The 23,914-nt window shown below is 45.9% G+C and overlaps 1 protein-coding gene and 1 long non-coding RNA gene across 6 annotated transcripts; one reads left to right on the top strand and one right to left on the bottom strand.

The window, feature by feature from the left end:
• Positions 1–8,242: 8,242 nt before the first annotated feature.
• On the bottom strand, positions 8,243–16,209 carry SLC35C1 (solute carrier family 35 member C1). Of its 3 annotated transcripts, none has more exons than XM_036891727.2 (3): positions 15,970–16,209; positions 13,701–14,227; positions 8,243–10,166 (listed from the first exon to the last, which is right to left on the bottom strand). In XM_036891727.2, exons 1-3 carry the CDS (start codon positions 16,047–16,049, stop codon positions 9,607–9,609), a joined length of 1,167 nt encoding a protein of 388 aa, XP_036747622.2. In that variant the 5' UTR covers positions 16,050–16,209; the 3' UTR covers positions 8,243–9,606. The 3 variants fall into 3 exon arrangements, with proteins under 3 accessions (XP_036747622.2, XP_036747627.2, XP_057363602.1); XM_036891732.2 differs by lacking the exon at positions 15,970–16,209 and adding an exon at positions 15,546–15,829; XM_057507619.1 differs by lacking the exon at positions 15,970–16,209 and adding an exon at positions 14,804–15,191.
• LOC130684919 (uncharacterized) lies at positions 15,030–22,851 on the top strand. 3 transcript variants are annotated; one of them, XR_008999289.1, is made up of 3 exons: positions 15,697–15,854; positions 19,752–19,934; positions 22,374–22,851. It is a non-coding gene; the product is annotated as an uncharacterized LOC130684919 (long non-coding RNA). The 3 variants fall into 3 exon arrangements; XR_008999288.1 differs by lacking the exons at positions 15,697–15,854; positions 22,374–22,851 and adding an exon at positions 15,030–15,141 and having other exon boundaries at positions 19,752–20,013; XR_008999287.1 differs by lacking the exon at positions 22,374–22,851 and having other exon boundaries at positions 19,752–20,013.
• The last annotated feature ends 1,063 nt before the right edge of the window (positions 22,852–23,914 follow it).

Genomic DNA, 23,914 nt, shown 5'->3' with positions numbered 1-23,914 from the left:
AAGGGAACTGGCAATGGCTTAAAGTAGAGATGACCACTGCATTCAAGGCCCTTCATACCATGGCCTACCCTCCTTTTCTAGCTCCCACAACCTTTCATCATGCCCTGAATGTACTCATTTTCCTGCTTATCATTGTTGCTCCAGCCAGCTTGCTCTTCCTCCTGGAGTCCCTTACTCACCCAGTGAGGCTCAGTTTAAACATCCTGGCCATTGTAAAGTCTGGCTGATTCTCCTCAGACTTGGTCTGTTCATCTGCTGGGTCCTCAGGGCAATATGTTGCTATTTCCATTATTGCATCTGTTACAGGGTCTTGACGTGTATTTTCATGTGAAACTCTGGAAGCAGATTTGGGTCTCCATGTTAATACAACCTACCACTGTGCTTGGCACATATTAGCGCTCAAAAAAAGGCTAGGTAGGTGGAAAACATGGTGGCATGAGAGATAGAGGCTTCCTCCTAAAACTGGATACAATTAGAAAATTTAATTGGCGCAACTAATCCTGAGAGAGCAACAGGAAAGAGGATGGCGTCAGACTGCACACACCTGGAGAAAAGAGCAGACCTCATCGAATGGGGTAACGTACCAGAGCTGTGGCTCCACGGGACCTGAGCCCTTCCCCCACCCCAGCTCACCAGCAGGAGGAAGAGAAACGGAGCAGGGAGGGAGTGGAAGGCTTGGGACTGCTGAATACCTAGCTCCAGAGATCTGCTCTGGGAGCACAAACCTACATTTCATGGTGCTTTCATGAGACTCGCATGACTACTGGGTTGGAAAGTTAATACAGGCAGAGTTCCTGGGGAGACTGGGATTCCGGCCACTTGTGGAAAGCAGGGATCCATATCCGGCTGCTCTGGGACAAAAACATATTTGTGTGACTGGACCACTGGCTCAGGCAGTGGAAGCAGGCACAGGAGCCAGGAGATGGGGAACAGCTCTTTCCTCCCCCCAGGTACCAGTACCGCTCCCCTGTGACCCCTGGCATTGCTTCAAGGGCTGAATAGCTCCAGAGACTACAGCTTCTGGACACTAGAGGGCGCCATATACAAACATGAAACAACAAAGGAACCTTGTCCAGAGTAAAATTACTAACACAACTCCCAAGAAAGATTTAAATGATATGGACCTTGTGACTCTTCCTGAAAGGGAGTTCAAAATAAAAATCATAAACATTCTAATGGAGGTACGGAAAGACATCCAAGAACTCAGGAATGAATTCAGGTCGGAGATCCAGTCGTTGAAGAGCACGATGGAGGGTATTAAAAGCAGGTTGGATATGGTGGAGGAGACAATAAATGAAGTAAAAACTAGAGAAGAGGAATACAAAGAAGCTGAGGCACAGAGAGAAAAAAGGATCTCTAAAAATGAAAGAATATTGAGAGAACTGTGAGATGAATCTAAGCAGAACAATATTCACATTATTGGGATACCAGAAGAAGAAGAGAGAAAGGGATAGAAAGTGTCTTTGAGGAAGTAGTTGCTGAAAACTTCCCCCAAGAGAAGGGGACAGTCTCTCAGGCCGTTGAGATCCACAGATCTCCCAACACAAGGGACCCAAGGAAGACAACACCAAGACACATAGTAATTAAAATGGGAAAGATCAAGGATAAGGACAGACTGTTAAAAGCATCCAGAGGCAGAAATAAGATCACATACAAAGGAAAGCCCATCAGGCTAACATCAGACTTCTCAGCAGAAGCCCTACAGGCCAGAAGGGAGTGGCATGATGTATTTAATGCTATGAAGCAGAAGGGCCTGGAAAAAAGATTACTTGATCCAGCAAGATTATCATTTAAATTTGAAGGAGGGATTAAATAAAATCCAGATAAGCAAAAGCTGAGAGAGTTTACCTCCCACAAATCATCTCTGCAGTCTATCTTGGAGTGACTGCTATAGATGGAACTGTTCCTAGGGTTGGATAGCTGTCACGAGAGGTAGTAAAACCACGGTAGGCAGGGTGGAGCAGCTGATTGCGAGGCAAATGCAAAATTAAATTGACTATCCCCAAAGTCAATCAAGGGATAGACAAAAAGTACTGAATTTGATACCTAATATATAAAGAATGAAGGAGGAAGAAAAAGGAGGAGAAATAGAAAAGAACCTTTAGATTGTATTTGTAACAGCATACTAAGTGAGTTAAGTTAGACTCTTAGATAGTAAGGAAAGTAACCTGGAACCTTTGGTAACCACGAATCTAAAGCCTGAAATGGCAATAAGTACATACCTATCGATAATCACCCTAAATGTAAATGGACTGAATGCACCAATCAAAAGACATAGAGTCACTGAATGGATAAAAAAACAAGACCCATCTATATGCTGCTTACAAGAGACTCACCTCAAACCCAAAGACATGCACAGACTAAAAGTCAAGGGATGGAAAAAGATATTTCATGCAAACAACAGGGAGAAAAAAGCAGGTGTTGCAGTACTAGTATCAGACAAAATAGACTTCAAAACAAAGAAAGTAACAAGAGATAAAGAAGGATATTACATAATGTTAAAGGACTCAGTCCAACAAGAGGATATAACCATTATTAATATATATGCACCCAACACAGGAGCACCAGCAAATGTGAAACAAATACTAACAGAACTAAAGGAGGAAACAGAATGCAACGTATTCATTTTAGGAGACTTCAACACACCACTCACGCCAAAGGACAGATCCACCAGACAGAAAATAAGTAAGGACACAGAGGCACTGAACAACACACAAGAACAGATGGACCTAATAGACATCTATAGAACTCTACACCCAAAAGCAACAGGATACACATTCTTCTCAAGTGCACATGGAACATTCTCCAGAATTGACCACATACTAGGCCACAAAAAGAGCCTCAGTAAATTCAAAAGATTGAAATTCTACCAACCAACTTTTCAGACCACAAAAGTATAAAACTAGAAATAAATTGTACAAAGAAAGCAAAAAGGCTCACAAACACATGGAGGCTTAATAACACGCTTCTAAATAGTTAATGGATCAACGACCAAATTAAAATGGAGATCCAGCAACATATGGAAATAAATGACAACAACAACACAAAGCCCCAACTTCTGTGGGATGCAGCGAAAGCAGTCTTAAGAGGAAAGTATACAGCAATCCAGGCATATTTAAAGAAGGAAGAACAAACCCAAATGAATAGTCTAACGTCACAATTATCAAAATTGGAAAAAGAAGAACAAATGAGGCCTAAAGTCAGCAGAAGGAGAATAAAGATCAGAGAAGAAATAAACAAAATTGAGAAGAATAAAACAATAGAAAAAAATCAATGAAACCAAGAGCTGGTTCTTTGAGAAAATAAACAAAATAGATAAGCCCTAGCCAGACTTTTTAAGAGAAAAAGAGAATAAACACACATCAACAGAAATCAGAAACAAGAAGGAAACATCATGACGGACCCCACAGAAATACAAAGAATTATTAGAGACTACTATGAAAACCTATATGCTAAGAAATTGGAAAACCTAGAAGAAATGGAAAACTTTCTAGAAAAATACAACCTTCCAGGACTGACCAAGGAAGAAACACAAAATCTAAACAAACCAATTACCAGCAAAGAAATTGAAGCGGTAATCAAAAAACTACCCAAGGAAAAAACCCCCGGGCCAGATGGGTTTACCTTGGAATTTTATGAGACATACAGAGAAGATATAATACCCCTTCTCCTTAATGTGTTCCAAAAAATAGAAGCGGAGGGAATACTTCCAAACTCATTTTATGAAGCCAACATCACCCTAATACCAAAACCAGGCAAAGACCCCACCAAAAAAGAAAATTACAGACCAATATCCCTGATGAACATAGATGCAAAAATACTCAACAAAATATCAGCAAACCGAATTCAAAAATATATCAAAAAGATCATACACCATGACCAAGTGGGATTCATCCCAGGGATGCAAGGATGGTACAACATTCGAAAATCCATCAACATCATACACCACATAAACAAAAAGAAGGGCAAAAATCACATGATCATCTCAATAGATGCTGAAAAAGCATTTGACAAAATTCAACACCCATTCATGATAGAAACTCTCAACAAAATGGGTATACAGGGCAAGCACCTCAACATAATAAAGGCCATATATGATAAACCCACAGCGAACATCATACTGAACAGCGAGAAGCTGAAAGCTTTTCCTCTGAGATCGAGAACAAGACAGGAATGCCCACACTCTCCACTGTTATTCAACGTGGTACTGGAGGTCCTAGCCATGGCAATTAGACAAAACAAAGAAATACAAGGAATTGAAATTGGTAAAGAAGTTAAACTGTCACTATTTGCAGATGACATGATATTGTACATAAAAAACCCTAAAGACTCAACTCCAAAACTACTAGAACTGATATCGGAATACAGCAAAGTTGCAGGATACAAAATTAACACACAGAAATCTGTGGTTTTCCTATACACTGACAATGATCCAATAATAGAAAGAGAAATCAGGAAAACAATTCCATTCACAATTGCATCAAAAAGAATAAAATACCTAGGAATAAACCTAACCAAGAAAGTGAAAGAGCTATACCCTGAAAACTATAAGACACCCTTTAGAGAAATTAAAGAGGACACTAACAAATGGAAACTCCTCCCATGCTCTTGGCTAGGAAGAATTAATGTGTTCAAAATGGCTGTCCTTCCCAAAGCAATATACAGATTTGATGCAATCCCTATCCAATTACCAACAATATTCTTCAACGAACGGGAACAAACTGTTCAAAAATTCATATGGAAACACCAAAGACCCCAAGTAGTGAAAGCAATCCTGAGAAAGAAGAGTAAAGTGGGGGGGATCTCACTCCCCAACTTCAAGCTCTACTACAAAGCCATAGTAATTAAGACAATTTGGTAGTAGCACAAGAACAGAGAGCCACAGACCAGTGGAACAGATTGGAGACTCCAGACATTAACCCAAACATATATGGCCAATTAATATTTGATAAAGGAGCCATGGACATAAAATGGGGAAATGACAGTCTCTTCAACAGATGGTGTTGGCAAAACTGGACAGCTACATGTAAGAGAATGAAACTGGATCACTGTCTAACCCCATACACAAAAGTAAATTTGAAATGGATCAAAGACCTGAATGTAAGTCATGAAACCATAAAACTCTTAGAAAAAAACAGGCAAAAATCTCATGGACATAAACATGAGTTACTTCTTCATGAACATATCTCCCCAGGCAAGGGAAACAAAGGCAAAAATGAACAAGTGGGACTATATCAAGCTAAAAAGCTTCTGTACAGCAAAGGACACCATCAATAGAACAAAAAGGTATCCGACAGTATGGGAGAACATATTCATAAATGACAGATCCGATAAAGGGTTGACATCCAAAATATATAAAGAGCCCACACGCCTCAACAAACAAAAAAGCAAATAATCCTATTAAAAAATGGGCAGAGGAGCTGAATAGACAGTTCTCTAGAGAAGAAATCCAGATGGCCAAGAGATACATGAAAAGATGCCCCACATTGCTAATCATCAGAGAAATGCAAATTAAAACCACAATGAGATATCACCTCACACCAGTAAGGATCGCCATCATCAAAAAGACAAACAAGAAGAAATGTTGGCGAGGTTGTGGGGAAAGGGGATCCCTCCTACACTGCTGGTGGGAATGTTAACTAGTTCAACCATTGTGGAAAGCAGTATGGAGTTTCCTCAGAATGCTCAAAATAGAAATACCATTTGACCCAGGAATTCCACTCCTAGGAATTTACCCTAAGAATGCAGCACTCCAGTTTGAAAAATACAGATGCTCCCCTATGTTTATCGCTGCACTGTTTACAATAGCCAGGATATGAAAGCAACCTAAATGTCCATCAGTAGATGAATTCATAAAGATGTGGTACATATACACAATGGAATATTACACAGCCATAAGAAAAAAACAGATCCTACCATACGCAACAACATGGATGGAGCTAGAGGGTATTATGCTCAGTGAAATAAGCCAGGTGGAGAAGGACAAGTACCAAATGATTTCACTCATATGTGGAGTATAAGAATAAAGGAAAACTGAATGAACAAAACAGCAGCAGAACCACAGAACCCAAGAATGGACTAATAGTTACCAAAGGGAAAGGGACTGGGGAGGATGGGTGGGAAGGGAGGGATAAGGGTGGGAAAAAAGGAAGGGTGCATTACAATTAGCATGTATAGTGCATGGGGGGGGCACGGGGAGGATTGCGCAACACAGAGAAGACAAGTAGTGATTTTACAGCATCTTACAACGCAGATGGACAGTGACTGTGAAGGGGTATGTTGGGGGGACTTGGTGAAGGGGGAACCTAGTAAACATAATGTTTTTTTGTAATTGTAGATTAATGATACCAAAAAAAAAGAACTCTTAGGAAAAAACATAGGCAAAAATCTCTTAGACATAAACATTAGCGACTTCTTCATGAACATATCTCCCTGGGCAAGGAAAACAAAAGCAAAAATGAACAAGTGGGACTATATCAAGCTGAAAAGCTCCTGTATAGCAAAGGATACCATCAATAGAACAAAAAGGTACCCTATAGTATGGGAGAATATATTCATAAATGGTAGATCCGATAAAGCATTGATATCCAAAATATATAAATAGCTCGTGCACCTCAACAAACAAAAAGCAAATAATCCACTTAAAAAATGGGCATAGGAGCTGAACAGACAGTTCTCCAAATTGCAAATTAAAACCACAATGAGATATCACCTTACATCCGTAAGGATGGCTACCATGCAAAAGAGAAACAACAAATGTTTGCGAGGTTGTGGAGAAAGGGGAACCCTCCTGCACTGCTGGTGGGAATGTAAATTAGTTCAACCATTGTGGAAAGCAGTATGGACGTTCCTCAAAAAGCTCCAAATAGACTTACCATTTGACCCAGGAATTCCACTTCTACGAATTTACCCTAAGAATGCTGCAATCCAGTTTGAAAAAGACAGATGCACCCCTATGTTTATTGCAGCACTCTTTACAATAGCCAAGAAATGGAAGCAACCTGTGTCCATTACTAGATGAATGGATAAAGAAGAGGTGGTACATATACACAATGGAATATTACTCAGCCATAAGAAGAAAACGAATCCTACAATTGCAACAACATGGATGGAGCTAGAGGGTATTATGCTCAGTGAAATAAGCCAAGTGGAGAAAGACAAATACTAAATGATTTCACTCATCTGTGGAGTATAAGAACAAAGGAAAAACTGAATGAACAAAACAGCAGCAGAATCACAGAACCCAAGAGTGGACTAACAGTTACCAAAGGGAAAGAGACTGGGGAGAATGGGAGCATAGGGAGGAATAAGGGCAGGGAAGAAGAAAGGGGGTATTATGATTAGCATGTATAATGTGTGGGGTGGAGGAATGGGGAGGGTTGTGCAACACAGAGAAGACAAGTAGTGATTCTACAACATCTTACTATGCTGATGGATAGTGTCTGTTATGGGGTTTGTGGGGGGGACTTGGGGTAGGGGAGAGCCTAGTAAACATAATATTCTTCATGTAATTGTAGATTAATGATAACAAAATAAAAAAAAGTATAAAAAACAAGGCTAGGTATAGCTAAGGGCACTGTGGTGAAGCACCTATGCTCTGAAGGCAGAGACCCCCACCTAGTCCTGCTGCCTCTTCCTATGGTCCCCTCTGAGCCCTGTTGTCCTCATCTGTAAAATGAGGGGTTAGTGATGATGCCCACCTCATGGGGCACCAAGGGGTTGGGAAGATGAATGATGGATGTAGAGCATTAGCCAGGGTCTGGCCTCCAGCAAGTGCCCAGTAAATGGCAGCTGTTACCAATATGAAACTTGAGGTCTGGCTCTCCACCTCCCAGGAAGAAGCTTGGTATTTGGAGCCACTCCCTGCTCCAAGAGAGAACAGACTCTTAGAAGGGCTGCCCGGCTTGAAACCTGACATGGTGAGGACAGGGAGGACCCTTCCTCCCACTACAGACCCTTGCTTCTCCACAGAGCCTGTTCAGATCCTGTCCAGGCCCTGCCTGCCCCTTACCCACTCCACAGGCACAGGACATCTGTTTTGTTTTGGTCTCAGCTGATCAATAAGTGATACTGTGGCTGGCCCGGCCTTTGTGGTTCTTAGGATTACTGCAAGATGCCCTCAGCAATAACCATGAGAAAACTTTGAGAAAATTAAATTTTCTTACTTCTAGGACCTGGAAATTACACAGCACACCTGCAGCGCCACACAATGAGGTCATGGAGAGAGAGACAGAGAGAGGCATGCAGACCTAGGGTTCTTCTTTTATTGGGGTTGAGGTTCGGGGCGTAAGGTTTCATGAACTCTCTGTTGTGAGTTTAAAACAGAAGGGTGGGAATTTTAAGAGTGGGAAGGGGAAAAAAAAGTGCTCCAAATGGCCCACTCTCCACAGCCTTTCCCTATGGGGACTAAAAACGCCAGGAATTACTCCAAGGAGATGGGTGGGATGGAATGTTGTAAAAGCCACCCTGAGGTTAGGGCAGCAAAGGGATAGAAAGGTTCTTTCAGCCCTAACTTCAGGAAAAAATGTATGTGTTAACTTATCACCTTCATTAGAATGAGGTCATACCACCTGCCGCACAGCATCAGGATCTGGGTGTGGTGGTGTGCCCAGCATAGCTCAGTGGGAGGCTTTGAGCCAGGGCCCTAGCTCCATCAGACCCTTGGGGAGGCAGAGTTGGGAGAAGCAGAAGTAGCTTCGCGGCTCCACTCCAGGAGGCTGTTACATGAGCCAGGCAGCTGTGCCAGGTTCTGGGAGACTGGTGGGCCAGTTGCCCCTAAGGGCAGAAGAGCAAGGTCACAAACTGGTGTAGCGATTGGGAGTGGGTTTTAAAGATACTACTTAACCTGTCAAAGATGTGCGGTTCCCCCTTGGTACAAAAGCTGGAAACATGGGGTTGCAAATGGTGGGAAAAGGATGCTTCCCATTATGTATCCCATTCCCAGGCCACTTCCCAGCAATGGGGTGCCAGCCCAGACTCACTGGTACACATGTTCCATTGCCCCTTCCATGGGGGCTGCTTGTCAGTGCAGAGAAGAGGAAACAGGCATCCCTTTCCTCCCTCAGCCCAGTCCACACTCTCCTCCAAAGGAAGACTGGTTTGTGGGGCCAACGCTATGCTGCCTACTCCATGACTCAGAGATCCGAGGGTTCCCAAATTCCTTCAGTTGGTTTGTGATAGGGTCATAGTACACCTCCTCCAAATATAAACAAAGACTTAATGGCTTTGCCAATAAAGGTTGTGGCCCTTCTTCAACCCCAAGGTCAAGTAGAGGTAGAAGGACCTGAAAGGGGTACAGGAAGGGGTGCTGCCCCTCTCCTACTACTCTCCAAGAGTTAGTACTCCTCCAGAGAATCTAACTGGCTATTCCTATGGGGGTCCCTGCTCCCTAGGGGAGAACAAAAACCCAGAAATAGGAAATGGGGTCAATATAAATTTGGCAACTTTCTGACATCACTTAAAAACATTGGTTCCATTTCAATCACCAAATTCTGATTAGGTCTGTAAACAATACCCTCTCCAGACCACCCTCTCTGGGTCCAGGGAGGCACCTTCACTGATGTTTCAGCCCTGCCCTGGGCATTTCCCTGGTTCGGTCTTGAGAGCTCACACCCCGATGCTGTTCTTCTCATCCTCTTTGGGGCTGGGCTCCTCCTGAGTCTTCTTCATCTCCCAGCCCCTGACCCAGGTGTAGGCGGAGGAGCCCCCCAGTACCATCATGTTGCTTGTCCACCAGAGGAAGCTCTTGGTTTCCTCGTAGTAGAGTACGGCCAGCACTGTCTGGGCACAGGCTTTGGCTGTCCCGGATACACTGTGGGTCAGAGGACTGGTGAACTTGATCTGCAGTCCTGTCACGTAGCCAATGGCGAAGCCAAACAGGCCGCCCAGAGTCATCATGCCCCAGAAGTGGGCGCTGCCCAGCTGGGGAAAGTCAGAGAGAGCCCGAAACTCCCCCAGCAGCAGGAGCAGGGGCACGAAGAGGACACAGGCATTGATGTTGTTGTAGAAGGTCAGGCGCCAGATGCTGCCATCCACTGCTGGGAGCACTTTCTTGGTGTAAATGGCATTGAGTGACACACAGAGGCTGGCTAACATGCCAAAGAAGGTGCCCATCCAAGACAGGGTACCTTCTGCCCCCTCCTGGTCCACACCAAGCCAGAAGCCACCTGTAGGGGGAACAAGAAGAGAAGGGGAAAGCAGAGTGAAGACAGGGAAGAAGGACAGAGAATTCTGCCACCGAAGCTCACGGACTCTGTTGACGCTGCCCTCACTATCCCATCCTCCCTCCCCTCCCCGTAATAAACACATCCAAAGTCTCTACTAGAAGCAAAGTGTCGAACAAGGTGTGGGGAATTGGCCCCAGGACATTAATCCTTCCTCACAGAGCTTACATTCTAGTAGAGGAGACAAAATGATTTCTTTCCCAATTAATTCCTTAATTATAATTGTAATGAGGTCCATCAAACAGTAGAGCATTCTAAGAGAACCTACACTGGGTGACTGTGCTGGCCTGGGGCATCTGGAAAGTAGCACTTGAAATGAGTTCTAAAGGATGAGTGCTTAGTGGTTAAGGTGACCTTGGGCAAGTGACCTAAGGTCTCAGAGCCTTGGCTTCCTGTGCAAATTGGGAGCTTACAAAGCGTTACAATCACTGTGGCCAGTTGTTCTTTCTGTGACTCTTATCCTGTGTAACCTCCTGCTCACAGAACCTCCATGGCCTCCCACTGCTCACCATTAAGTCTACACTCCTTAGCCTGGCACGCTGGGATTCCCACACCCTTGCCAGCCTGGTCTCTGTCCCATGATTGCCCAGGAGCCTCTGTCTCTCACCTCCCTGCTTCTCACACTGGGGTTCAGTGTCCTTGTTTGTTTTCTGCACTAGAAACACCCTCTTCCTTTCTGGGAGAGTCTACTTTTTTAAGGTCAAAGCTGGCTTCTCCAGGGAGGAAGCCTTTCCTTCAAGACCCCTTTGTTTGCCCTGGGCTGCTAGGTACCTGCCCATGGGACAGTACAGTCTCTTCAGCTAGATCCCACCTTCCCAGAAGGCAGGGCCTGAATCTTACATGTTTTGTATTCCCCCCGACCCTGGCCCCCACAGCATCCAGCAATATGGGGGAGTAGGAAAAGTTTTGGTGTCAGAGAGATTTGGGTTCCAATCAGGCTCTGCTATTTAGAGGCTGGGTGGCCTGGGAAAAGTATATTTAACTTCTCTGAGTTTCCATTTCCTTCATCTGTAGAGAACTGGGTCACTTCCCCTGAACTTAACCAATCTACTCTCCACCTTGTAACCAGAATGATCTTCCTAAAGTACAGATCTGCTCATATCCTGTCTCTGCTTAAATCCCCTCCATGCCTCCTAGCTGCCCTCAGGAAATATTCCAGACTTACTCATTATGAACTTAAATATTCCTGAAATATTCCAGCCTTATTTAACTTAGGCAGCCTCATGTCTGGTGACCATTCTCTGGCTCAGCCATGAAGAATGCACATATTCTTTCTTCTGCTTAAAACATGCTCTCCTTTCCCCTTCCTTACTCCCATCTAGTACTTCCTCCAGTAGGCCTGCTTAGATTCGTTGCTCCCTGCCCCGCCAGGGTTCCCACAATGCTTTCCTTGTCCAAACACTGGAGGGAGGCTCACCCCTCCAGCATAACTCAGTTACTGCCACGCATAATCACCATGCCTCTAGGAGCACTGGAACCGGGTCTACCTATTCCAAATTTGTATTACCAAAGATTGGCACAGTCTCTGGCACATGCTTGGCCATCTGTTAGTATCTATGGAACGTATGAATGAATGAATGCATGAATGGAGCTTGCTCCGCACGTGGTGGAGAGGACTACAGAAGCCAAGCCACCTCCTGAGCCACAGGTGCGGACCCACAGCCCAGCTCTGAGGGCGTGGGGGGCTTAGCCAGAGCACCCTCAGCCTTCCTGCTGGTTACCGTCTGACTGCAGAAGGGACTGCCACTGCAAGGGTCCAGACCCCAGAGGGACTCTCAGCCAGAAGGAGCTTTGAAAGGTACTGTGCAACCTGGGAGTCACCTGAGACCCAGCTTCCCCCACAAGGAGGGAGGAAGGGGAGACAGTGCAGAGACAGGCCAGGTCCTGGGCCATCAGAGAGCACCGCCTCTCTGGCCCCTGCCCTGTAGGCCAGCCAGTGAATGCATTTCCTCAGAAGCTCTCTCATCACCAGCTACTTGGATTACCTTGTAACTTGGGCCTAGTTTACCTAGTGACTTTATTTTCTGCATACAAATTCTCCCAGCAAGGGCCCCTCATCTCTGTGCTCCTGACAGGGTCAGCAGGACTGAAGTGGAGAGCCCTGTCAGAGGTCTTAGCAGCTCCTCCTATGCTAACTTCCACCTTTCTCCCCTCTCTCATCTGGGCCTTAGACTGAACAGCCTTAGATCGAGCAGCTTCTCCATGAGGGGAACATTTTCTAGGACAGGTGGCCTGGGATGGGCTCCTCCCCCACAACCAGTGCAACTTAGCCTGAGACTCTGAGACATCAGTAAAGAATATGTAGGTCAACCAACACCGAACTTTATAGCACCACAAAAACCTGAACAGGTTCAAAGAAAGATGACATTCCTGGATGCCAGCCCCAGGAGGACTCTGAGGGAGTGGGATGCTGGGAGCACTTTCACCCAGCATGTCACAATCAAACATTTTGGGGTAATGGAAATGTTCTATAATCTGTGCTCCAATACAGTAGCCACAGGCCCCATGTAGCTACTGAGCACTTAAAATGTGGCTACAGAATCAGGGTACATAACCTGCAACTGGGGAACTGAATTTTAAAAATGGCATTGAATTTGAATTAATTTAAACTGAGAGAGACACATGTGGTCAGTGGCTACCATTTTGGATAGTGCAGATCCAGTCTCCAGGAGACAAGAACAGAGCAGAATGGTTGGAGCATAAGCCCAGGGGTCTGGCCAATCTGGGTTAGCATCCCAGCCCTGCTACCTCCTAGCTGTGTGGCCCTGAGCAAGTAACTTAACCTCTCTGAGCCTTGGTTTCCTTGTTTGTATGGAGTCGATCATGGTGATGCTACCACCCAGGGATCTCTGGGATACAAAGGATATGTTACATGTGAATGATTTGCATAATGTCCCCATCAATAATTTTTATTTTCTGAGGTCAAGTCTGGTCAAGCTAAGACCTCTCAAAGCATCTCTTGCCACTGTCTCAGACATTACTGTGAGTTTGCCAGGTCAAGGGATAATAGTATATTTACTAAAAGATGTACTGCATCTGTAGGAAGAGTACTAGAGTCAGGACAGCTGAGCTCTTGAGAAGCAATAGACTACATCAAGTTTATAGAGCCAAAAGAGTGTATCAAACTATGGAACCAGCTTATGATTTCAAGTGAGATTGCTTGAGATCAGATCCCAGCTCTGACATTTATTAGCTGTGTGACCTTTGACAAATTACTGAACTTCTCTGTGCCTTGGTTTTCCCTCTGTGAAATATAGATTATAATCCCATTTTGTTATGAGGGGCCCTGGCTGGGCCCCCAACTTGCTGGGTGAGTTTAAGAAAGCTACTTGTTCTCTCCCCAGGCTCCTCCTCATCTGACCATTTTCAGCAAGAAAGCTGGGTCAGATAAGAGACCAAAAATGCTTAGCAGGGCTGTTTTTTTAGGGTTTTGGTCCCGATACGTTCCCTCCCCTGTAGCCCCAGCCAGCCACTCACCAATGATGAAGCCACAGGTAAGCAAGGCATAGAGGGAGGTGGTCTGCTTGAGCAGCATGTAGGACAGCAGCACATTGAAGACGGTGGTGAGCGAGCGGCCCACGTTGTAGAAGGCCACCCCCACATACTTGAGACACAGGTTATTGAAGGTGATCATGCCAATGAAGACAACTGACAGGGGCAGGATGCTGCGGGCCACCCTGAGGTCCAGGCGCAGGGTGGGGAAGTCCACAGCCCCAGGGCAACAGGATGCCAGGGTGCTGAGGCCCTTGCAAAGCAGTGTGGTCACCAGGCACTGGTAGAAGGTGATGAAGATGGGGGTGTCCAGCTGTAGGGAGGGACTATCCAGCAGGTACTTGTTAAGGAACACCATGGAGATGGAGGTGACCCAGTAGAGTGAGACCACCAGTGTGATCTGCAATGCCTGCAGCAGAAAGGGTTTCTCCTTGCTGGCCTCTGCCTCTCCAGAGGGATCGGAAGTCCCCATCAGTGCCATGTGCAGGATCCTGGAGCGCTTCAGAGGGGCCCTGTTCATAGTAGCAAAGGAGCTGGGTCACCCTACAGCCAGAACTGATTTCCTGGAGTACGGAGTAGTGAGCTTACTTCTGCTTTCTGCAAGCCACAGCTTTCAACTGTCACATGGTAGTGGTGGCCGTAGTGGTAGTTGGGGGTAGCGGCCTACACACTGTCCTCTTGGTGGAGAGGTTCTGCTTTGGGGTGAGCCCTATAACCTGTTCCCACCCTGAGGGGGTTCATGAAACAAGACACGGAAAGGGTGAGGAATAGGCTAAGGCTGGACAGAGATAACCTGTCAGGGGAAATGGGTCTTGGGCCTGGTAGGGAAGGAGGAGAGACGAATGCAGGAGGAAGGTACTAGAAAAGGTCAGGGGACAGCGTGGGGGAAGGGGTGCACAGAAAGGGAGGCAAAGGATCCAAAGGAAGAATGGGTTTTGAAGGGAGAGGGGAGACATGCAGGGAGCTGAATGGAGAGAGAGCGTGCGGAGGGCCTGGAAAGAGGGTGCTAGGGAGGTCAGAGGTGATCAGGGCGGGGGTTCGAAGGACGCGGGACCAGGCCGGGCTGGCGCAAGCCCACAGGGCGTGACCTTCCCCGGCGTCAGCTCTTGCTCAGCTTCGGAGCCTCCGGACATCTGACACGGATCCCCAGGGCGAGGCGGGCCTACGACTCATTTCCTGACACGCCCCCGACATCCTCCTTAAAGAGCCCGTGCGTCCGGCGTCACCCTTAAAGACACAGCCCCCGAGAAACGGCCTTTCGGGGTCAGGCTTGCGTGGGGTCCCGGGAGTTTCCTAGACGTTGTGCGCTCCTTGCCGCTCATGGTGGGGGGATCTCGGCAGCTGCAGAAGGTTCCTGTGGGTGCTCAAGCCTTTCTCTCCCCAGTTGCATCTCCTCTGGACTACCCCCGACTCGGCTCTTCCACAGGTCCTCCCCTCCTCCCTATTTCCGGCCGGACCGCACCGCGTCCCCCAGCATCTGGGGACCCCATCACCAGCCCCGCGTCCCAGCTTACTCTTCCAAAACAGCTCTCTCCTCCCCTTTCCCTCTCCACACCCCGCTATCGCCGCCCGCATCGTCCTCCCAAGCCCAAGACCACTAGCAGCGCTCCCAGAGGCCGGAGGCCACATCGCCCCTTCCGGACCTCAATTTGTCCGCCCGGTCATCCTACTGGAGACCCTCCCGGTGGCCACCAATCCTCAATGCAAACCCACCCCATATCTCGGGCACCCTCAGCATTTCAGAAAACCGCCTCCCCACGCCGGGTCCAGCTGCACGCTCCGGCCCCGGGCAGGCGTTCCCGGGCCACGAAGGCGACCCCCCTCGCTCACCTCTGCACTGGTTGCCTGCTCAGGCCACTGTGCTTGGCACCTGCAGCGCTGCGTCCAGGGACAAGCTCGCGGGAGACGACTTCCTGCTCCCAGCCCTGGGCGTGGGCGCTGTGCCAGACTCTCCTGCCTGACTTTGGTCCCGGGTTGTCCCGCCAAACTTGGGAGCAAGCCCCTTCCTCTTTCCAAGGTCACCCCAGCTGCCGGTACCCCGTCCCACCGAGGACTCCCGTCCAAGTTACCGCAGCCTACACGTCCCGGGACCTGGCCGCATCCCTGGGCTGTAGCTCTCACCAAGCCTGCGCTTCTGAAGTACGCGTGGGGACCGCCCAGATTCTTCTGCCGGCAGGGAGTGGAGGGTCCTTTGTCCCCTCCCTGGAACCAGCCCTGAGAAGTCGGTCAGTCACCAGCCCTCTCTGTAACATACCAGGCAGCCACAAGGGCCAACTTCTTCCAGTTGTTCGCTCTAGCACCATCGTCAGTGGCCTGCTCCTGAGTTCTCTCCATTGTGGGAATATACCGGTGGGTCTCAACCCATTCTCCAAGTAGGGTGCAGATGACCAGCTCAGTCCCTGTAAGTTTTTCCTTCCCCAAAGGGTAAGGAATATACCGGTGGGTCTCAACCTCCTTGGTCAGAGCTCTAGCTGGTATGGTTGAAGTAGGAACTACCATCTGTTTGTTATATTTCAAACATATATTTCAAAAGTTCATTTAATTAGTACCATTTAATTTACAGGTGAGAGTGTTACCAGACACTCTCCCCACCCCGCAAAGACCAGGTTCTTGAGTGTCAGTGTTAAAGAAATGAACACTGAACTGCAAAGGAAGAAAGCAGGCAAAATTTATTAGAGGTAGCTCATACAAGGGAGCCCACAGAGAGAAGTCAGGCTTAATGGAAAGGAGATGGAGGGTTTTTAATAATGACAGTGTGTGGAGGTCCAGGGGTGCCAAGGTATGGCGATGATCGATCTTTCTTATTGATTTCATGCCTGTTATGTCTCTAGGTGAGGCACTACTTTGACGTTTAACACACGTCAGTTTCTAATTTCACAGCCTGTTAGTCAAAAGATTTATTTGATGCCCTAGAGCAGAGGCTTTCAGAAAACAAAGAATATTAATAATAAATCATCACAGATCAAGTTAACCTAAAACTTGTGCTTGATCAAGTGCTATTTGCTGTCACAGGTCAAGCGACCTGAAACTTGTGCTTGAACAGGTGCTATTCTAAGAATATGTTTTCAAGTTAGGAACATGTTGGAAGATGGAGGCTCATTCTAAAATGGAGTCCCTCTTGTTCAATCTCTGCCTGCTTCAAGATGTCTGAGATTTGCTTGCAAATATATATACACACACAAATTTCAGGGATAGACAAAAATAGGATGGGCAAAATATTGAAAATTGTTGAAGTTGGCTTAGGCACATGGGGGTTATAGGAGTCTTCTTACTTTTGCATATATTGGAAAATATCCGTGGTAAAACCTTTGACATATATTTAAGGTCTCACTCACATGCTAACTGCATAAACCATTGTCTGAGCTTAATACAGCCCTTGGTGGGCTTTCTGGACTTGTGTTACAGGGAAATAAGCACTGTCTTCAGGCCCGATTGTCTTCCACTAGCCCTCTGGCCCTCCCCCCCCATCTGCGGTACCTGTACTCCTCCTTCCTCCAGAGATTGGACTTCCTGCTTCCTGGTTATGGGCTGGTCTTCAAGCAGAGGATGCCCTCTGGTCACCTTGTCATCTGTGGGATCAAATGACCCTTTGGGGAAGGAAAAACTTAAAGGGATTGAGCTGGTCATCTGCACCCTACTTGGAGAGTCTCATTCCAGGACCAAACTTTGAAGGTTGTGTGTTTCAGGATATTAAGAGCAATGCCTGCCTGTTCTTCTCTCTTAGGCCTGTTATTTCACTGTGACATATAATGAATGACAAACAGGGCAAACTTGTCTTTGAGAGGCCCTGGTTTCCTGGAAGGCCCCTTTTCCTTGGCACATTAATAGGAATTAATTTATCTGATGAATGTGCTGCCACCTCGAGCCCCCAGGGAAGATATATATACTGTATATAGGCCAGAGCCTATATACAGTATATATGTATACTCACTGAGAGAGACCAGGAGCAGTCCATGCTGGTATATGGGGCATAGTCTGGGCTCTCCATGGGCCAGGAGAGCAAATATCCTGTCTTCAGTTTCTCTCCTTACATTGTATCTGGAATTCCACCATTAGCATCATTCCCTTGCTTTAGGGACGTAATAGGCCAGTACAGTATGTTTCCCAGACTCCAATCCTTTTTGTTCCTTATGGGGTAAAGAGGAGGCGGGGGGATGTTTCTTAGGAGTCTAAGGCCTCAGGAGTTATCCACTTTGCACAAACTGTTTGCTTTTGAGTTTTCCTTAAGAAATAGCTATTGTTTAAACCATTTTTAAAGGGTGAAGTTTTAGGTCTTGTCAAGAATGAATTTAATGTGAGGTGGAACATAGGTGTGAATTTAATGTGAGATGGAACATAAGGTCATCAATGCGGCAGGTGGAAGGCTGTAATAAGCCAGGGAGTGGGGCTGTTTATGGGTTTGTTCTATTTTTGCCTTGGCTTGGAGCCACAAGTGATATCAGAAGACAGTTTCTACCACATGGGGTGAACAGAACTAACCTCCCAGGTATAGGAGACAGTGGCTCTGTACCAGTAGGGCCTGAGAGTTCCCAGGAGCACACAGATGGCAACTATCTCAGCCCCAAGTTCAACAAGGACTGATAAGCCTATTCTATGTAGTGGACACTACTAATTGTCTGCCAACATACAGTCTCCCATTTGTCCAAAATAATTGGATGTAGCTAGTCACGTGGTTGTCTAGCCAGAGACTAATTTCCTAACTTCCCTTGTGGATAAGTGAACCATATGACTTGGTGGATGGTAAAGGGAGGTGATGCGTGCTGCTTTCCAGATCTGGTCTTAGAACTTTAGGCATGCACTCCTCCATGCTTTCTCCTCTTCCCAGTAACCATGACATGTGGATGAGGCCAGTGTCTTAGGGACTGTGGTAGCAATATGATGGAAAGAGGCAGGGTTCTTGATTGTTTGGAGCAGAGCTATTTGCCAACATGGACTGCCTACCTTGAGCCTGTTATATGAGAGAGAAATCAACTTATGCTTTTTCTGTACATATGCAGTTATAAAGGGATTGCTTTGTTATCACAGATAGACTTTTACCCACATACTCACTGTAGTCTATAGTCCCTTCTGCTTACATACATGTTCTCTCAGCAAAATTGAGAAGGCACGACATAATTCTGATCTCTGTCTCTCTCTCTTGCTTTCTCTCTCTGTTTATTATCTATCCATCCACCCTTTCTGTCCTTATCCAGGACCTAGCACAATGCCTGCCATAGTTGATTCTCAGTATCTATTTGCAGAATGAATGGGAGTCAGATCATTGGTAAGAGTGCTTGAAAGTCAAGGCTGATTTAAGATCTTTATTGGTTCTAAGCCCTGAAAAGTTTATAAGTCTCCTCATTTACCCCATATGTAATTCAAAATAAAAAGTAATACTAAACAGTCAAATAAATGTAAGCAGAACAAAAATGTTCTGATTTCTCTCATATGTAATTCAAAATAAAAAGTAATACTAAACAGTCAAATAAATGTAAGCAGAACAAAAATGTTCTGATTTCTCTCATGAGGTTTGTTCTTTTGAAAGTAATACATTCTTTGCATAAAAAAAAAATTATGTCTTTCCTTTGCTGGTTCTTGTGGCAGGTACTACTAATCATCTACCCCAGAAGTTGGCTAGCTTTTCCTGTAAAGGACCAGAGAGTAAATATTTTACACACTATGGGCCATATGGTCTGTCGCAACTACTGAACACTGCTATTGTAGTGTTGTAAACAAATGGATGCAACTGTGTTTCGATAAAACTTTATTTATGAAGACAGGCTCTCAACTGGATTTGGATCACTGGTTATAGTTCACTGGCTCCTGATTTATTCTTTGTTAATTTATCCTTCTTCCTTATTAACATCACTTGTATTTTGTTCGTATGTTTATGTGTTGACTTAAAAATATTCTCCAGACTCCCTTGCAGCTAAATGTGATCTTGTGACATACTTTTGGCTAATGAGTCATAAACTGAGGATTTGGGGGGAAGCTTTTGCTTTTTTGATATAGTTACAGTCTTTGTTGATGCTTTTTCTTACATGTTCTTTAATGCAGGTCTTTAATAAACATTTGAGGTCTGGAAGGGCAGCAGACATCTTGAAACCACAAGACAAAAGATACGAAGAGGAAAGCTAAGGATGGCAGAGTGGAAGCCTGGAGAGAGCCTGGGTCACTTAGAGCTTGGATGAGTTGCCTTCCAGATCTGGGCTTCTACTCCTCAGTATAGAGGATGAATGTGTAAGCTATTACAGCATGGTATTCTATTTTTCACAGGCAACCATAGTCCTGATTGAAACAGTGCTTTACTGGGCAATTCTTTGTTGCTTGAACTCATGTCTAAGGTTCTTGGAAGGCATGGGATTGGCTGGTCCTGGGTCTGAGGCATCAGTGCAAGGGATACAATTATTACAGAGTGAACCCAAGCTGTAGAGTTGGAAGTGGGATGGAGAATTCCAAAGTCAAGTCGCATTTGCCAGACAAGACGTGGGAGTGGGAGAGCCAATGTCGGGATGGGCAAATCCCCAAAGCAGAGGATTCATGGCTAGGGATGAGGGCCTGTTAACAGAAGTCCAACACAGGGGAGGAGTTCTGCAGGTAAGTGTGGGAAAGCTGCAGAGGGTTAGTCAAGAGTGGGCTCCTCATTAGCAGCATCTCCCAGAGACATTGCCTTCTTTTCTTGGGCTGACATCTAGCAGGTAAGCACCTAGTTTTGGACGGAGCACACTATTTTTTTTTTTTTTAGATCTAGAATAGCCAAGCCCCTGTAATATGCATCTGGGTAATCTCCCAGCAGGAATGATGTCTCCTTCAGATTAGGAGCTAATCTGTGTAGAGTAACTGTCAGTCCCTCATGATGGGAGTGTTTACTAACAGCTAACACTATTGGAGGGAGGCTTCATGCTGTATATTTTATATCCAACTTGTCAGTCTTCACAACAATGCTCTGAGGGACAGTCTGTCCTTAGAGTCCCTATATTATAGATGAGGACATTGAGGCCCTAGAGATGATGAGTCCAAGGCCACTGGCGAAGAGGCCAGTTTGATCTCTGAGCTGCTGCAGGAGAGCAGTTAGGCAGAAAGACAGAAATGAGCGAGATGAAAAGGAGAAAGGGCCCCCCCAAAGAAGACTCAGGGAGTTGATCAAATAGAACCAGAAAGCCAGAAATGACCCAAAGAGTTAATCAGATGAAGCCATAGGGTCCAAAAATGACTCAGGAAATGTCCAGGGTCCCCCAGATAAGAAACATCAGAGGGGCAAGCACAGCCCCTGTCCCCATTTCACCAATCAGAACAAGCCTAGAGAGCTGACCGCTGTCAGTCAAGTACCTCTCTTCCCTGCCAAAACCACATAAAAGAAGCCTCAGAATGAGCATCGATGCCTGCCTGTCTTGTCTTAGGCAGGCCCCGCTCTGCTACTCTATGCAGTGTATTAAAACTTACTTTGCTTTCTTGACTTTGGTCTCTTGTCTCACTGTATCTGACTTCCCTGTGACACGGAGCCAAGTCCTTTCCTTCCCTACAAGCTCATTCTGAGCCTGGTTTTCCAGCTGGTCTCCCAGGCCCCTGGGTCCATGGAGTGACACTGCATCGCTGCCTCTATCCTGTTGTTGAGCATTCATGTATATGATATACACCCAGAGCTGCATGGTCCTGGTCTCCAGGGAACTCTCCGCGCTGACACATGAGAGCCCTTTGACTGGTCCACTTTCTGATCTTTTTCTGTAGATTTTTTACCCATCAGTTTTTTATTACCCCTAAACTGTAAGCTCTCTGGTGGCAGAGAACATGTTTGGGGATATAGTAGCTAGTAGTTACTGGGCACTTGCTATGTGCCATGTGCTGGCCTCAGTGCTGCATGAATTACCTCCTCTTATCATGATAGTGCTATGAGATAGGCATTCTTATGATCCCATTTTATGGCAGAGAAAACTAAGGTCCAAAGAGATACAATAACTTACCTAGGTTAAAGGGGCTTGTGAGTGGCTGAGCTGGGATTTGAACCCAGGCTCACTGACTGACTCACTTAGCTATTAATATTACACTGCCTCTCCTTGTGTGTATAGCACTTTGAAGTTTACAAAGCATTTCCACATACACTTAAAAAAACAGTTCTCAGAACATCAGTGCTTCAAAGTACCTTAGAGAATGTCTTTTCCAAACTCTTCTCATTATGGAAAAGGAAATAGGTCCAGAGAGGGGATGTGATATGTTCGGGTCACACAGTTTATGAAAGGGCGAAACCAGGTGGGAACTCCTAACTCTCCTAACTGCTTACACCCACCAAACTTCAAGCTCCCTCCCTCGACTGTGAGGTCTGTGAGCCAAGGGGCTGTGCCCTAGGCATCTGTGGCCCTTCGGCACCTAGCATAGCACCTTGCACACAGTAGATGCTCAGGAAATGTGCGTTAAGGGAATGCGAGTCTGGTGCTTGTATTATTATTAGACACACCATTTCATTCTAGTAGTATTTAGTATCCCTCATGGCATGACATGTGGCTGCGTGGCACATGGTAATTCTACTGGGCTGAATGGTGCCCCTCCCCTCAAGTTAATCTCCAGAACCTCAGAATGTGACCTTATTTGGAAATAGATTTTTTGCAGATGTAGTTAGTTAAGTTAAAATGAGTTCACTGGATTATGATGGACCCTAAATCCTATGACTGGTGTCATTATCAGGAGGGAGATTTGGAGACACAGATGACATACAGGGAGGAGCTCTGTTGGAAATGGAGGTAGAGGGTGGAGTGAGGCAGCTACAAGTCCAGGAGCTCCATGGGTTGCTGGAAAGCACCAGAAGCTAGGAGAGAAGGAACCAATTCTCCCTCAGAGCCTTCAGAAGGAAGAACTCTTAACAGCTTGATTTCAGGCTCCTGGCCTCCTGAACTGTGAGAGAATAAATTTCTGTTGTTTGAGATACTCACTAATATAATAGGTCTGTGGAAAACAAACCCCAAAACTGCTGTTTGACTGATAAATCCCAGGGGGACTGTGAGACCAATAGCTTTTCCTCAGTCTTGGCTGGAGATGAAGGAGGAGTTCCAGTAGTTTATCTAATATTTAATCCCCTCAGTGATGGTACAGTTCTGCTGCAGACATGGAGGCATGGTGGGATGCTCCCCAGACCTCTAGCCCTCTAGCTCTTGGCCTGGTGACTATACTCTTGAGACTTTGGGTAATCTATATACCTTTCTGGACGTTAGTTTTCCCATCAGTAAAATGGGAGGGGAGTCAGGCTTGATGGTCTCTAAAGTAAGCCTCTGATTCTCATCCTGGATGGTATGTGGAGTGGCAGGGGAGAACTGGTTGATACAAAATTAAATTTATTGGCTCATGTTTCTAAGAAGTCCGGGGTGGTGTGTGTCAGGGGGAGATGCTCACTTTAGGTGCAGCTTGACTCTGTAGTGTAAACAGTGTCATCAAACACATCCTATTCTGGGCTCTTTTCCAAGTCTTTGCTTTGATTTCAGGCACTGTGTAATGGCAAAATGGCTTCAGGCATTCCAGACCTTATACCATTCAGGTTATTACTTTTTTTTTTTTTTTCGATTATATATTTTTAGAGCAGTTTTAGGTTCACAGCAAAATGGAGCAAAAGGTACAGAGATTTCCTATAACCCCTCTGCTCCCACACATGCACAGCCTCCCTAACTACCAACATCCCCTGGCAGAGTGGAACATTTTTGGAATTTATCAGCCTACACTGACACATTGTTACTACCCAGAGTCCATAGTTTACATTAGGGTTCACTGTGTTGTAGCTTCTATGGGTTTGACAAATATATATAGGATGACATGTATCCACTATTATAGTATCATACAGAGTCATTTCACTGCCCTAAAACACCATTCAGGTTTAAGACTGGTGGGGAAAAAAATTACTGTTTCTCAGAAGCCTTGAGGTTTACTCTGATTGGTCTAACTCAGGTCATATGACTACCCTTGACCAATCATTGAGGCCAGGTGGATAAACCTAGCCTCTGGCTTAATCTCTGCATCACAAGTTGAACCCCTGGGCCCAGACAGGTGGTATGAGAGTAGAGAAGGGGTGGCGCCAGAAATGAAAATTAAGAGGTGTTGCCAGAAGAAGGAATGGATGCTGGACAGCCCTGCTAGGAGGGGCCTGTGTTGGATGGGCAGAGGGTATCTGGAAGACTGCACAGTCTCCTCCCCTCCTCCTTTGCTCATGTAGTTCCACTTTGTTCAGTGCTCCCCCACAT

The sequence above is a fragment of the Manis pentadactyla genome, chromosome 9 (genome assembly GCF_030020395.1).
Source record: "Manis pentadactyla isolate mManPen7 chromosome 9, mManPen7.hap1, whole genome shotgun sequence".
Classification (NCBI taxonomy): Eukaryota; Metazoa; Chordata; class Mammalia; order Pholidota; family Manidae; genus Manis; species Manis pentadactyla.
Note: the sequence above shows the minus strand (reverse complement) of the source record. Positions and strands in the feature narration are given on the sequence as shown.

Bases quoted from the DNA above. Each gene is read 5' to 3' on its own strand.
- SLC35C1 (XM_036891727.2), bottom strand. From the start codon at position 16,049: ATGGAGAGAACTCAGGAGCAGGCCACTGACGATGGTGCTAGAGCGAAC. The intron at 14,228-15,969 runs GTATGTTACAGA...TACTATGAACAG, and splicing joins TTGGCCCTTGTGGCTGCCTG to GGCCCCTCTGAAGCGCTCCA. The intron at 10,167-13,700 runs GTGAGTGGCTGG...TTCCCCCTACAG, and splicing joins TACCTGTGGCTTCATCATTG to GTGGCTTCTGGCTTGGTGTG.